Here is a 12,233-nt window from a genome sequence, read left to right on the forward strand (position 1 = left end):
CACAGCAGCTTACATAATAAATAACTTGCAGCATACATGCTCTGAAGATCAATAGGTTTAATCTGTGTCAAACCAGAAGCAGAAACTTGGAATACAGGGCCCTGCAGAGAACACGCTGCAATCATCCTTCAAAGGTGTAGGGAAATGGTTCAGAGTTCTGCAGAGGCTGGTTTTGATGTTGTTCTTCATCAATATTTGCTAGAATGCTAGCAACCTTTGCTGCCATTAAGTAGCAGTATGTTGCTATAAATGATCTTCTCACTTCCACCACTTCAGGGGTTGATTTAAAATGTCATTCTTTATCCATCAGCTCAAAAAAGGCATGAATAATGGTTACACATTTCTCAGAGATGATCCATTTGCAAAAGGCACTGGATAAAATGCATCGTTTGGCAACAGCTCTAGAGACCATAGGGTAACAAACAATGCAGTTAGAGAGGTATTTCCCAAGGAAATACCAGCAGCATCTTGTTTGTTTCTCCATCCTGTCTGCTTTTGTGGTTGTAAATGTACATTTGTACCTCATCAATGCCCTCATCTTTAGGTGTCTAGGGGAAAGAAATAAGAATACATACAATATAGAAGATTAAGAAATTGATATATCTGCAGACTGAGACATACTTTTCCAAAGTAAAAGTTTATGTGTCTACCTATGCAACCAATGTAGTTCATGTTTCACTTCACAATACAAGTCAAAAAGGTATAAAGGTCTGAGATGACCAAATGTGTGCGTGGTAGTCATGCAGAAGGTTGTAATTGTTACTTCAAAGTGCCTCTTTGGGCACTTATTTCAGATGTTGAATTTTGAGGCCTTTCTGTGAAGATCAGACGTGGCATATGGCTAATATGCCAGCCTCCACAAAATGAGATCCAACAAATCTTCCCTTGCTTACCATTTTATCTTAGCCGCTAAATCAGATCTCTAACAGAGGTGAAATTACTAAGGTAATAATAAGTAGGCAAACAAAGAAATATATATGTTAATTCTATTGTGGGAATATTTTTTCTTCTTACTTAAATAAAATTACTCCAGATTGCATTTGGTATGTTCCTTTGACTAAGAAGTTAATAGAGCTGGAGTATTTCAATAGCTTGCTTTGCCTGCAAAATGTTTTTGTATGTAGTCAAAGGGTCTATTTAGGTCTGATAACAATATTTTCCTGATATTGTACACTGGAGAAAATAAATCACCTCCACTGAAATTGTTAACCCAGATAGAGTTCCTATGGTGGAAACAACTAAGTTATCCTTTCTCATTGGAGAGAGGAAAGAAAGAAGTTGAACTACTGTTATTTGAGTTGTTCTACTATCACAACTGATTTTACAGAGAGTTCTGCTGCTATTAAATTTCTACATTTATGTTCTATTTCTAAATAATTTACTTGGCTAATAAACTGTATTTGTAGGTGAGATGAGTGAAAGCCGAGCAAAGAGAGTTCGAATAAAGGAAGTTGATGGCTGGACTCTGAGGATGCTTATTGATTATATTTACACTGCTGAAATTCAAGTAACAGAAGAAAACGTGCAGGTAAGAGTGAGAGTATTTTCCAGAACAAAAGAGATCTAATGTGCAGAGTCACTTATTTTGTCAGTGTAGTTCTACTCTGACATGGGAAATCTCTGTGAACTGGAATGTTTTCAGACCTTGTGCTTACAATGCAAGTAGTCATGCTGTTTGAATTCTGGGTCAGATTCAAAGACTATTGAAGTTAGTTGATTTTAATGGGCTTTGCAAGCACACTGTAATACTGTAAAACAGATAGTCTACCCTGCCTGAAACTAATGCTGTCGGCCACCTCTGTACCACTCCCTTTCTGATCCTTTACTGCAATTTACATAAACAAAGTAGTTCTGCTCCTAAATGTGAAACCAATCTCTTCTGTTTGTTTTAATATTTTCTTTCTGCTAGTCTGCAGGGTGAAGTACTTCCTTCTGCTCAGTCTCTGTACCTTGCTAGCAGCCGGTTGTGCAGAAATGCTTAACTATTACTGTGGGGCTTTTGGGGTTGGTTTTCTTCAGGGTTTTTTTTTTTGGTTGTTTTTTAAAACGACTAATATCTATCATGGAGGTTTTGCCCATCTCACTCAGAGCTGATGAGTTTTTCTGGTTGTCTGTACCTTAAGCTTAAACTTCAGTTAAAATAAAACAAACACGAGCTTAGGAAATCTGGCTTCCTGCCCTACATATTTTCTGCCCTCAAATGCTGAAGATAGAGTAAAATTTCCATCCACTGTCTTCTGAGATTTGTCAGAGATGTTTGCTCAGTTTAAAACTCATTGCATAACAGATTAAAAAAAAGTGATAAAATCTTTGTTTGTTTTTCTTGCCCAGTGCTAAATTAGCACTTACTTTGCTGCTCTTGCAGAGGACAAAACCATGTTGATGTCTTTGGCATAGAAAGCTTATGTTGTAATTGTGCGTTCTGAAATGTATTGCCTCAGTTAAGCACTAGGCTCAAATTAGTAGGTTTTTGATAGGTTGCTGTATCCAGTGGGGTCACTGCTAGTATTAACTATGCTTAATTGAAGGCCTGAAAATGAGAAATATTACCAGTTTGAAACAAAATATCCTACTACTAAACTTAACATATTTTAGATCATGCCATAAGTGTCTGAATCTGCAAGATTCGTGTTTTTTAACATACTTCTTAAGAAATCATTTACTTCTGGGCCAATGATGGGTGAATATAGTGAAAATACTGCCTGAAATTATGTTGTGGTGGTTTTACACATCTCTACACTGTGGAAGATCCTGGGCAAAATCTGGAGGTGTCAGAGATTCTATAGCAGACCTCTTTTTGCTTGTTAGTACTGTTTTTTCATTCTCAAAGCAGAATATTCAGGTTTGCTGACATTCTTTAATGACCTTAATCCTGTACTTTTAATCCATAATAGAAGACTGGAGTTAATAGACAGTCTATTGTGTTTTGGCTGTAGGCACTGCCTAGGAGGATGCCCAGTGTTGTCATCACTGACTCTTCTGTGTTTATGGGAAGATTGTGTTGAGTGTTATGTTTCTTCCTCATACAGGACTCATTAAAAGGCAGAAATCTTCAGGCTCCTGAATCTGATAGGACTTTCATTTTTGCAGCTTCAGATTATCTATCTGAAGATATATGTGATGACAAAGGGAATGGTAATACAAATATAAATAATGTGGTCTGGTGAGTGATACTGCAAGTTTGTGGTTAGAGTACCAAGAAGGCAGTCAAGCCTTTATGTTTGATTTACTGGAATATAGTTAGACTTTAGTGATGATACTCAATATACTTGTACTGAGTATAAAGCTATTGTTGCTTTGTTACATTCATCCTTTTTGCAGTATTACTACTAGATACAAGTGTACATTTGCATTATGGCAGAACCTAATGCTACTGATAAAAGCAAAGGTACTCATGTAAGTCCTTTTAGTTAAGTTTGAAAGCCAAGGTGGGAAGATTGTTACTGTGAATTTCTGGAAACTTAGAATCCTAATACAGACTGTCAGGTCTTTGTTAACACTGTATTCTCTCCATAAATGTGTTGCATGCTCTTGACATAGTTATGAGGTCTCAATTTCCTGTCTGTATGACAGGAATAAATATTGTTGAAAGATATTGTGAAATTTTGGTAATGAGCAAGAATTTCTTTTGTAGGAATACAGAATTGTGAAGTCCTAGGATGCCATTCAATATTGTCTCTCCACTTTTTCCATAGTTGGGCTAATGTGCTAAACTAGAGCTTCAGCTTCTAGACACCTAGTTATGTTTCTTGTTCTCATGTCCCTGAGAATAAGAAAGCCATTCAGGTGCATTTTTCTGTCTCTTCAGGTTGTACATAGTAATAACAGATATTGAATTAACTTCTAATACTGATATAGTTTTTGAAAATTATATCAATTCTTCATCTCTAAGTATTGTAGAACTGCTAAGTATTCTTTGATATAAAAATAGACACATTGTATATTTCTAAAAAAACTCATTATAAACAAATGCTTAGACCAGTGAGCTTGGCTATAACATTTTCTCAAAAGGTAGGTTAACTAAAAGCTTTCTTCATTAATATCTTGCTTGATGTGTACGTGGACAGCAGATTGCTTCCTTACTGTGCCTTTGCAACTACTGAATAAGAGCCATTCTTTTTTACTCCTTGCTGTTGTGTTCTCAGTTGTATGGCTTGGCTTTTTTTTTTTTTCCAGTGCTGAGGGAAGATATGAGAGGAGTGGCTATAGACAAGTCAGGTGTAATCAAAGATCAAGGGGAAAAGCACATTCATTTAGTGTGTATATATCAACACTGAAGGCCACCCCAGCACTGGTTGTTATCACTACATTAGTTAAATATAAAAGAGTGTTTGTTTTTCAGTTCTTGGTTCAGTAGTTTCCCCCAGTCTCCAACAGTGAGACAGCTAGCATATGAATATGTGTATTCTTGATTTTTTTCTAGTATTTGTCCATCATTTAGAACGAGTTATTTTATCATTCATCTCTAATGGCATTTGCATCGTATAATGCTACAGTGGTGTTTGTGTTGTATTTACATATTGCGTCACATTTTCCTCTGTTCTAAGTCTCTGCTCTTTCTTTTTTCGTTTTCTTTTTTTCCCCTAAATGAAATTCAATATCAAGCTTAATGCAATATCACATTTGTCCTGTTTTAAGAAGGGAACATCAAAGTTAACATTTTCAGAAGGCATATCAATTTTCTTGCACATCAAATATTTTCAATGTCCCTATAGGTATTAACTACATGCAGTGCACAATGTGGGAGAGCTAGTTACTATAAGAAGCTCATGCATGAGTAACTCTCCCACACTATGCGTATGCTCTTCAGCATGTATTTAGTCAGTCATATACCTAGGGCCTCTACTGAGCACGGATATATCAGAGTCGTTTCTGCAGACTGTGGATTTGTTACAGGCTTTAGAGGTCAGCCTGATAAAGGATGAGTGGCATGTGATTGGAGCAAACATGGGGCAAAGTTAACTGTGTTCCTTTTCAGTTCCCTGCTACAGTTCTCTGTTACTATAGTTCATAGAATCAACCTGGTTGGAATAGACCTCCAAGCTCATCCAGTCCAACCTAGCACCCAGCCCTATCCAGTTAACCAGACCATGGCACTAAGTGCCTCATCCAGTCTTTTCTTGAACACCTCCAGGGATGGTTGTGCTGATAACAGCTGTTTGCTAGACTGTTTTACAAACCAGACCAACAACCCAATATAAAAAAACAACCAAACAATAAACCCCCCACAATACTCTTTCCCTCCCCCCAGATTCCTGGCACTTTTAAAGTTGTTCTTGACTTGGATCATGTCAGGGATCTGGACAGTTCTTTGGGTTACTGTACTGAAATGTGAGAATATTTACCTGTGCTGGGAGTGGTCAATTCACTGCTGCCCAGGGGAAGCATTATATGTATTTTTATTTTGGACCCACCAGTATATTGCCTTTGGGAAGAAGGGAAAAATAAAAAAAGAAAAAAAGAAGGTGTGCACAAGAGATAGCAGAAGAAAAATCACAAGTAATGGTATTTTTACAAAGCTCTGTCCTGGCATCTTTTTTTTCCCTTCCAAGGCTTTTGTTAGGTACAACCAATGCACAGTCAAAATTCCTGAACAAGATCCTTTTTAATGTGTGTCTATTTTTGTGTTCATTTTCTGAAATTACTCAAGAACAATGTTCTCAATATTACTAACACTTGGATACACAATTTGTATACATATTTCCTTTGTAACTTTTAATGGTCACACAGATTCCATTTAAAGACACACTTCTATTTGCATGGTGTCGTGGGGCATGGGCATAAGACTTGACAGCACATTTGCTTTGAGATGCTGTGAAAACAAGGTCCAAAAAAGAAGCTGATTTCCTTAAGAAATCCTCCAGAAAATGTGGTGGGTTTACACAACTTAAAGTCTGGGGTTTACCTCCCTAAGGTAAATTACCACACTACACAGAATTTGGAAGTAAAATGAAAATATTATTTACAAAGGTGGATTAAATATAAAAGGGAGTAAACATACACAAATAGACAACAGCCCAGCTATGCCCCCATGGAGAAAGCCCAGGGGCTGTTATCAGCTAACAGAATATTATCTCTTCCCTGCTGCCAGTCAGCATTCTTGCCAGTCTAAATGATCATTGGTGCAAAAAAGCAAGGCAAGGCCAGAGGGAGATACAAAGGGAAGAAATAAGCAGGCAAGAGAGGAAGAACACTCTGAACCTCAGATTATATAGGAAAATCATAAACTAATGAAATGAGATAAATATGTCTTATACATCTGTTCAGCCCCTTTTGGGATGTACTCAAAAATTCTCTCAAAAACTTTTATTCACAATTTACAATTAAGACACAAGTCTTAAACTGTAACAAAATTGAAGATCCTGATGTTGTCCAAGTTTTTTAATGAGAGAGTCATTCTGCAGTACAGTTATTTGGTAACATGGGTTGTGACTCTTTGTGCAGCATCTCATCACCTGTAGGCTTTACTGGTTGAACAATTTTGGCAGGTTGTTGAAGTCCTTTAGCCTGAAATTGAACAGCTACCTCATGGCAAACCCCAGAGAAGTCACATGTCTTATGCAAATGGCTGTGTGCTGTGCAGGATGGTCAGTTTGCATTTCTTTTTGTGGCATGACCCACAAACAATTGGATAGGCAGGACTGAGGTTATGTAAAAGGAGCACAAGGGAATGGGAGGTTACAGGTCACACTGTAAGAGATAACTGCTACTGAACTCTCTAAAGTGAAGCAGTGGCTGAATGTACATAATCTTGACAGCAGTGGATACTTTATAACCATCCTTAAGTAGTTTGTTCCAGTTGCTTTAACAGGTTTTCTAGTTAAAAAATATAGTATCTAACTGATTTAAACATTCATTGGTCTATACTGGCGCAGTTTCTGATATCTCCCTCTGCTGTCTTGTAAAGCAGCTTGTGGCTAATTTTGCTATAACAATCTTATGTATTGAAAAACTCTTCTTATTCATATAATTAAGTCTTTTTCTTTAGACCAAACATCATAAACTTTTCTTTGGAGGCGATGCTTTCTGAATCTTCTACCATTCTTCATGTTCTTCTAGTCTCTTTCAGTTTCACCTGTGTATAAGTTTATACTTAATTAAGAGCAATCGCTGAATGGTTTTCAGTAGACTGTTGTATGCAAGGCAGTGCAGCTGGGTAATGATAGCAATTTTTTAGAGTAGAAGCAGTCTCAATCTTCTTAATAAAATTATCCCTGCTGTACCACAGGTTAAATTTGGCACCTTTAAGTTTGCAGGCTGGTTGTTGGTAAAGGTGCTTAGTTTACTTGCCTCTGCTTGCTGACCACATTTGCCTGGTGGCAGCATCTGAAAATCATTCTTCAGAGAGTACCTCTATTTCCCACAGAAGTCTTCACTATACTATCTATTAATTTAATACTGTTTTGAATTTCTGGATGTATGTTTTAAGCCAGTAGGTTTTTTCTCCCCTGCAGTTCTTTGTAAAGCTAACCTCTTGTATCTCCACAGTACCAGGACAACCACTTTTAAAAACATTTTTTTATCATGATTTTGCTTCTGAAGTCTTTCCTGTGGTACATGGCTGCTTGCATCTTTGTTTTTGCAGCAACAATAGAGGGCCGTGCAAGTATCCTTATGATCTGGTTTCTTCTTCAGCTCTGCATGTTCCTGGAGAGAATGAAATTAGGTCTGATCAGACAATACCAACACTACTGAGGATAATATCTAGCAACATTTCCTCCCTATTTCTTTCCACCTGCCTGCCTCCCTCCCTTTGGAGTTTGTTCTTGTGGGGTTTTTTGTTTGTTTGTTTTTTCCTGTGACTTAAATTTGCTCCTAGAAATCCATGTGATCACATGGATTTCTCCTAATCCTGCACTTGATTTTTTTTTAAATGAAAATAAATCTTAAAGTTTGTAAATACCACTGATAACATCTTCAGAGATGAAGTTTGTATTGCCAGAAACTCTCAGCCAAGTATCCAGGTGCAGCACATAGGTCTTTTAGATAGAGACCAAAATGTCATTAAAACTTATACCGCTGTCTTTCAGGCTTTTCAAACAGTTTTATTTTCTGAGCTGATATTGAATTCTGGTACCCAAATAATGCCCTAAAAGCTTAACATTTAGGACAGCTTTGGCTGATGTCAGTTGATGCAGTTGCTCAAAAACAGATTTTATCTCCATATAATGTTAAATAGCACAAAATGTTACATTGTCATACTGTGTAATTTTTAGCACCATTCAGATTAAAATGATCTTTTCACTGTGGTCTGATGCCTCAAACAGGCACAAATGAAATCTTTTGGCGATTTGATAATCATCTTCTGTGCCACAACAGCTGCTCATACCTTTCCCTGCAGCAAGTACATGAGTCTTGAAGTTTGTTTGTTTTTTTTACCTAAAGGCCCAAGTGTTAAACCATACAACTGAGCTCTCATTACTTCCATGAGTTTCTGAAGGTAAGGGATAATTTGTAAAGATAAGACTTGTACAAGTGAAGTACAGATAGATTATTTCTCATCAGGTAAAACTGGCTTATGCAGTGACAGACTAAATTGTCAGATGCATGAATTTTTTAGATGAAATAGAGTTGTCCAAAATGATTAATTAACACTATTGCCTGTAGCTGTTGCTTTGAGTATTTGTACCAGGTCTTAGAATCAGGAACATAAATACAGACTGTTTCTCCTCTCTCTTGGAGGACTGAGGTGTTTGAAGGCTATGTGGTGCATCCCCGCATGCAGAGCCATGCAGCCTCGATGGTCATTCTCTTCACTGTGGTTCATAGGTTATGCCCTTGTGAGAACATATTGGGAAGAGAGGAGGAGAAAAGTCAAAACACAGCTGCACACGTAAAGATTTTAAGGACTTTCCAATTGATGTGCTAATTTGAGCGTTCCTTTAGCACTCTTACATGTGATAAATTTTGTAAACTCTTTGTAAACAGCCCATCCTTGTCTTCATTATGTGGTGAGTAGAGGTGCTAATTACGGAAGGTTGAGAGGCCAGGTTGCAATCCAGCTTGTTTCTCAGAATAAAAACATTTTTTGTGATCTTCAACTCCCTTGGTTTCCATATCCTCCACCAATGGGTGTCTGCGGGACTGGACTTGATTGTGAACCCATTATATTTCCACCATTATATTTCAGCTCAGCATTACTTTTTAGAGCCTTCATGGAGACAAAAAACTTTCTGTTCACAAACTGTTTTTTACTGTTGTCATTTACTAATAGATTTCAGGCAACTGCACAAATTTTGGTAAACATTTTGCTTTACAAAAAGGGTTCTATGTAATAGAGCTATTGACTCAAAAGATAGTATTAAAGCTTCAGGAGGAGGTGGGAGTTCTTTATTGGGTCATAGGGGACACAGTCTCAAGTTGTGCTGGGGGAAGTATGGGCTGGATGTTAGAAGGAAGTTCTTCCCAGAGAGAGTGATTTGCCATTGGAATGGGCTGCCCAGGGAGGTGGTGGAGTCAACATCCCTGGAGGCGTTCAAGAAAAGACTGGATGAGGCACTTAGTGCCATGGTCTAGTTGACTGGATAGGGCTGGGTGCTAGGTTGGACTGGATGATCTTGGAGGTCTCTTCCAACCAGGTTGATTCTATGATTCTATCTTATAGAGCTTTAGAAATAAATGGGCCTGTGCTGTTTCTTCTCATCTCCATTGTGGCTGCAATGTCATAGGTACTCCATATTCTTGCAAGTTCTGGAGTTGTATTAGGAATCATTTGGGTTATTTTTTTTAAAATAAAACTGGCTCATCCTAATGAATTCATAATTAAAACCAAATTAAAAAAAAAAAAAGAATCCTCATGTGTGTTGAAATGACTCTTTAGATGGTAACCAATTCAAGCCTTTAATTTTTTTACTTTGTGCCAGGACGGGTCTGATAATACAAGGGGCTTGCTGACACTGCAGAGAGGTACTTTAATCCAAGCTGACATGAGCTTCATTACAAACCTTGTATATAAAGACACTGTTGCTGGGCAAAAATAAACAGCTTTATAATACACTGTGTGGCTGTGTGCTGAAAGACTATTGGTGGGGTACTGTGTTTTGCTATTGTATATATTCTATACAATGGGACTCAAGCAACCATCTGGTTACCTCTTTTGACCTTTTTTGTTTGTTTGCATTTGTGACAATAACATTCAGGATTTTAATAATGTCAGGGCACAACTAATATGTGACTTAGCTGGAGGAGAGACAGTGGCACACTTCTTGAATTTATATGCATTGTAAGACATGTCAGGCAACAGTAAATTATCTAATTTTTTCAGTGAAGTAATCCTAGTATGAATTCTTCATTTGCTTATACATGCCTGCCTGTCAGGAAAGGGAGTGTAGGAGGGAAGGCAAAAAGAGGAATGTGATCTTTCTACAGACCTATTTTATTGCCAATACAACCTTCATTAATTTGCACTTCAAAAGAGTAAGCTTTGCATAAAAGAGCTTCTGACCAAAATACTAAGCAAACATCTTTGTGGAGAAAACTATTATTTTACTCTGTGATAGGTTTCAAATGGATATTAAGTAGTATGTATTTTTCTCTATGTTTTTCATAGCATATCTTTTATGACTTCAGCTATTACCTATGTTTAGAGTAGAAACCGCCTGTTTTTGGGGCATAATATTATGTGCACTGCGGAATAGATATGGTTGCAGTATTTTCACTCCCCTTTCTATTTTTTTTAAAGCCTTACAACTGTCTGATAGATGTTTGATGCCCTACTAAAGGATTTCCTTTTCTCATTTGGCTTACTTGTTAACATGTGACTGAAGGAAACCGCACCGTGTGCTTGACATGAGGAAGGTGTTAAGGGCTGTTGAATCTGGCAGCCTGAGAACAGCAAGGTGTCTGCAGCTTCATGTCTCCAAGCTCCACTTGGTAGTCAGGGAGCATGTATTTCCACATACACAATCACATGTATACAGCACATGGACAGAGGGCCAGCCATGCAGATCAGTGCAGGCAGAAACACTCAGTTGTTGTCTTGATTCTGTCTTAAGCTGCACTGTCTTCCTGAAAAGTCCCTTGGACACGTCTGTTCAACACCTTTTGCACTGTGGTGTTGGACCTAGTGTAGATCTTCCCAAACTATGTTTAAGCCAAGCTAAATAAATGTAAGTCATACTTCTTCATCTAGGGATAAAATTCTCTGCTTTTCTCTCCTGTAGATACAGTATGCTGAGGTTCCAGGACATAGATAGTAAGAGGAGTCTGTAGACCAGACATCTTCTGTTTCTGTAGTTTTGGTTAGGGCAGAAGAAGAAATGGTGTGTCAGGACTGTCAGAACCAGGAGAAGCAGATGTTGCATAAATGTGGCAACTACTCTTTCCTAAGGTATTGGCATTTTTATGTTCCTACCCTTTTTCCCTTTTCTGAAGATACCTTGCTGCTGTTTCTTTCTATCCTTCAAGTGATGCTTTATTCACATTTTGCTGTTGTTTTTCAGCCAGTGAATCTTTTTTTTTTTTTTTTTTGCTATATTCTTGCTCTATGAGAGATCCCAAAACTTTGTTCATAAAGAAAGCTGGGTAAGCAAAAGGATATGAGCCTTGCAGGAATGAAAATATACCTGAATGGAAATTTGAGCTATTGCACACCAGATTTCGGCTGCTAAAGAGATATGTAAGAGAGAAACAAAACCTAGAATGAGCACAACAGGTAAAGATGAATCTAAAATGTGCATCAAAAGGTATGAAGAGTAAATAGAAATTGTCTCGGACTGTCAAATGCAAGTGTGTGTGAGAGGCAGTCTTGATTTTTTCCTAGAGAGAAACTAAGGTCTTATGGACCAAATAACAAATTTTTCCTATCTCAAAATATTTACTTATTCAGAAGATGTTTTGAGGGGAGGTAAAAACTACTTGTTTCTGCTTATTTTGAAGAAGAACTTATTGGCAAAGGTGGTGAAGAGGCTGGTAGCTTGGCTGTGTTAGCATGATCTAAGCAAGAACTAAGAAATGAATCAGAAACTCATGGAGGAGGTGAGGGAGTGAGACAGAAGTGTCGTTGAGGCAAGAGTACATTGTAGAAGAGGTACTGATCTGTAATCCTGCAGTTCAGAAGCATATGATTCTGATTACTGTGGGAGGTGAATGGGAAGTTACTGAGGGATTTAAAAAGGCATGTTTAATTTAAATGATAAAAAGAATAAAACCTTTTTACTCAGCACTGCAGCTCTAAATATAATATCTGTTCATTTCCTGCATATTGCTTCTTTGAGTGATTTAGGAGAGCCAGA

At 37.6% G+C, this 12,233-nt stretch overlaps 1 protein-coding gene across 4 annotated transcripts in view; it reads left to right on the top strand.

Moving 5' to 3' along the window:
- The window catches only part of KLHL2 (kelch like family member 2), a 59,119-nt gene that overhangs the window by 11,989 nt on the left and 34,897 nt on the right, over window positions 1–12,233 (top strand). For all 4 annotated transcript variants that reach the window (XM_064148772.1, XM_064148774.1, XM_064148771.1 and 1 more), the window contains one exon: window positions 1,407–1,528. In XM_064148772.1, the coding sequence (XP_064004842.1) occupies window positions 1,407–1,528 (122 nt within the window). The remainder of the gene's footprint in view (window positions 1–1,406; window positions 1,529–12,233) is intronic.

The sequence above is a fragment of the Pogoniulus pusillus genome, chromosome 9 (genome assembly GCF_015220805.1).
Source record: "Pogoniulus pusillus isolate bPogPus1 chromosome 9, bPogPus1.pri, whole genome shotgun sequence".
NCBI lineage: Eukaryota > Metazoa > Chordata > Aves > Piciformes > Lybiidae > Pogoniulus > Pogoniulus pusillus.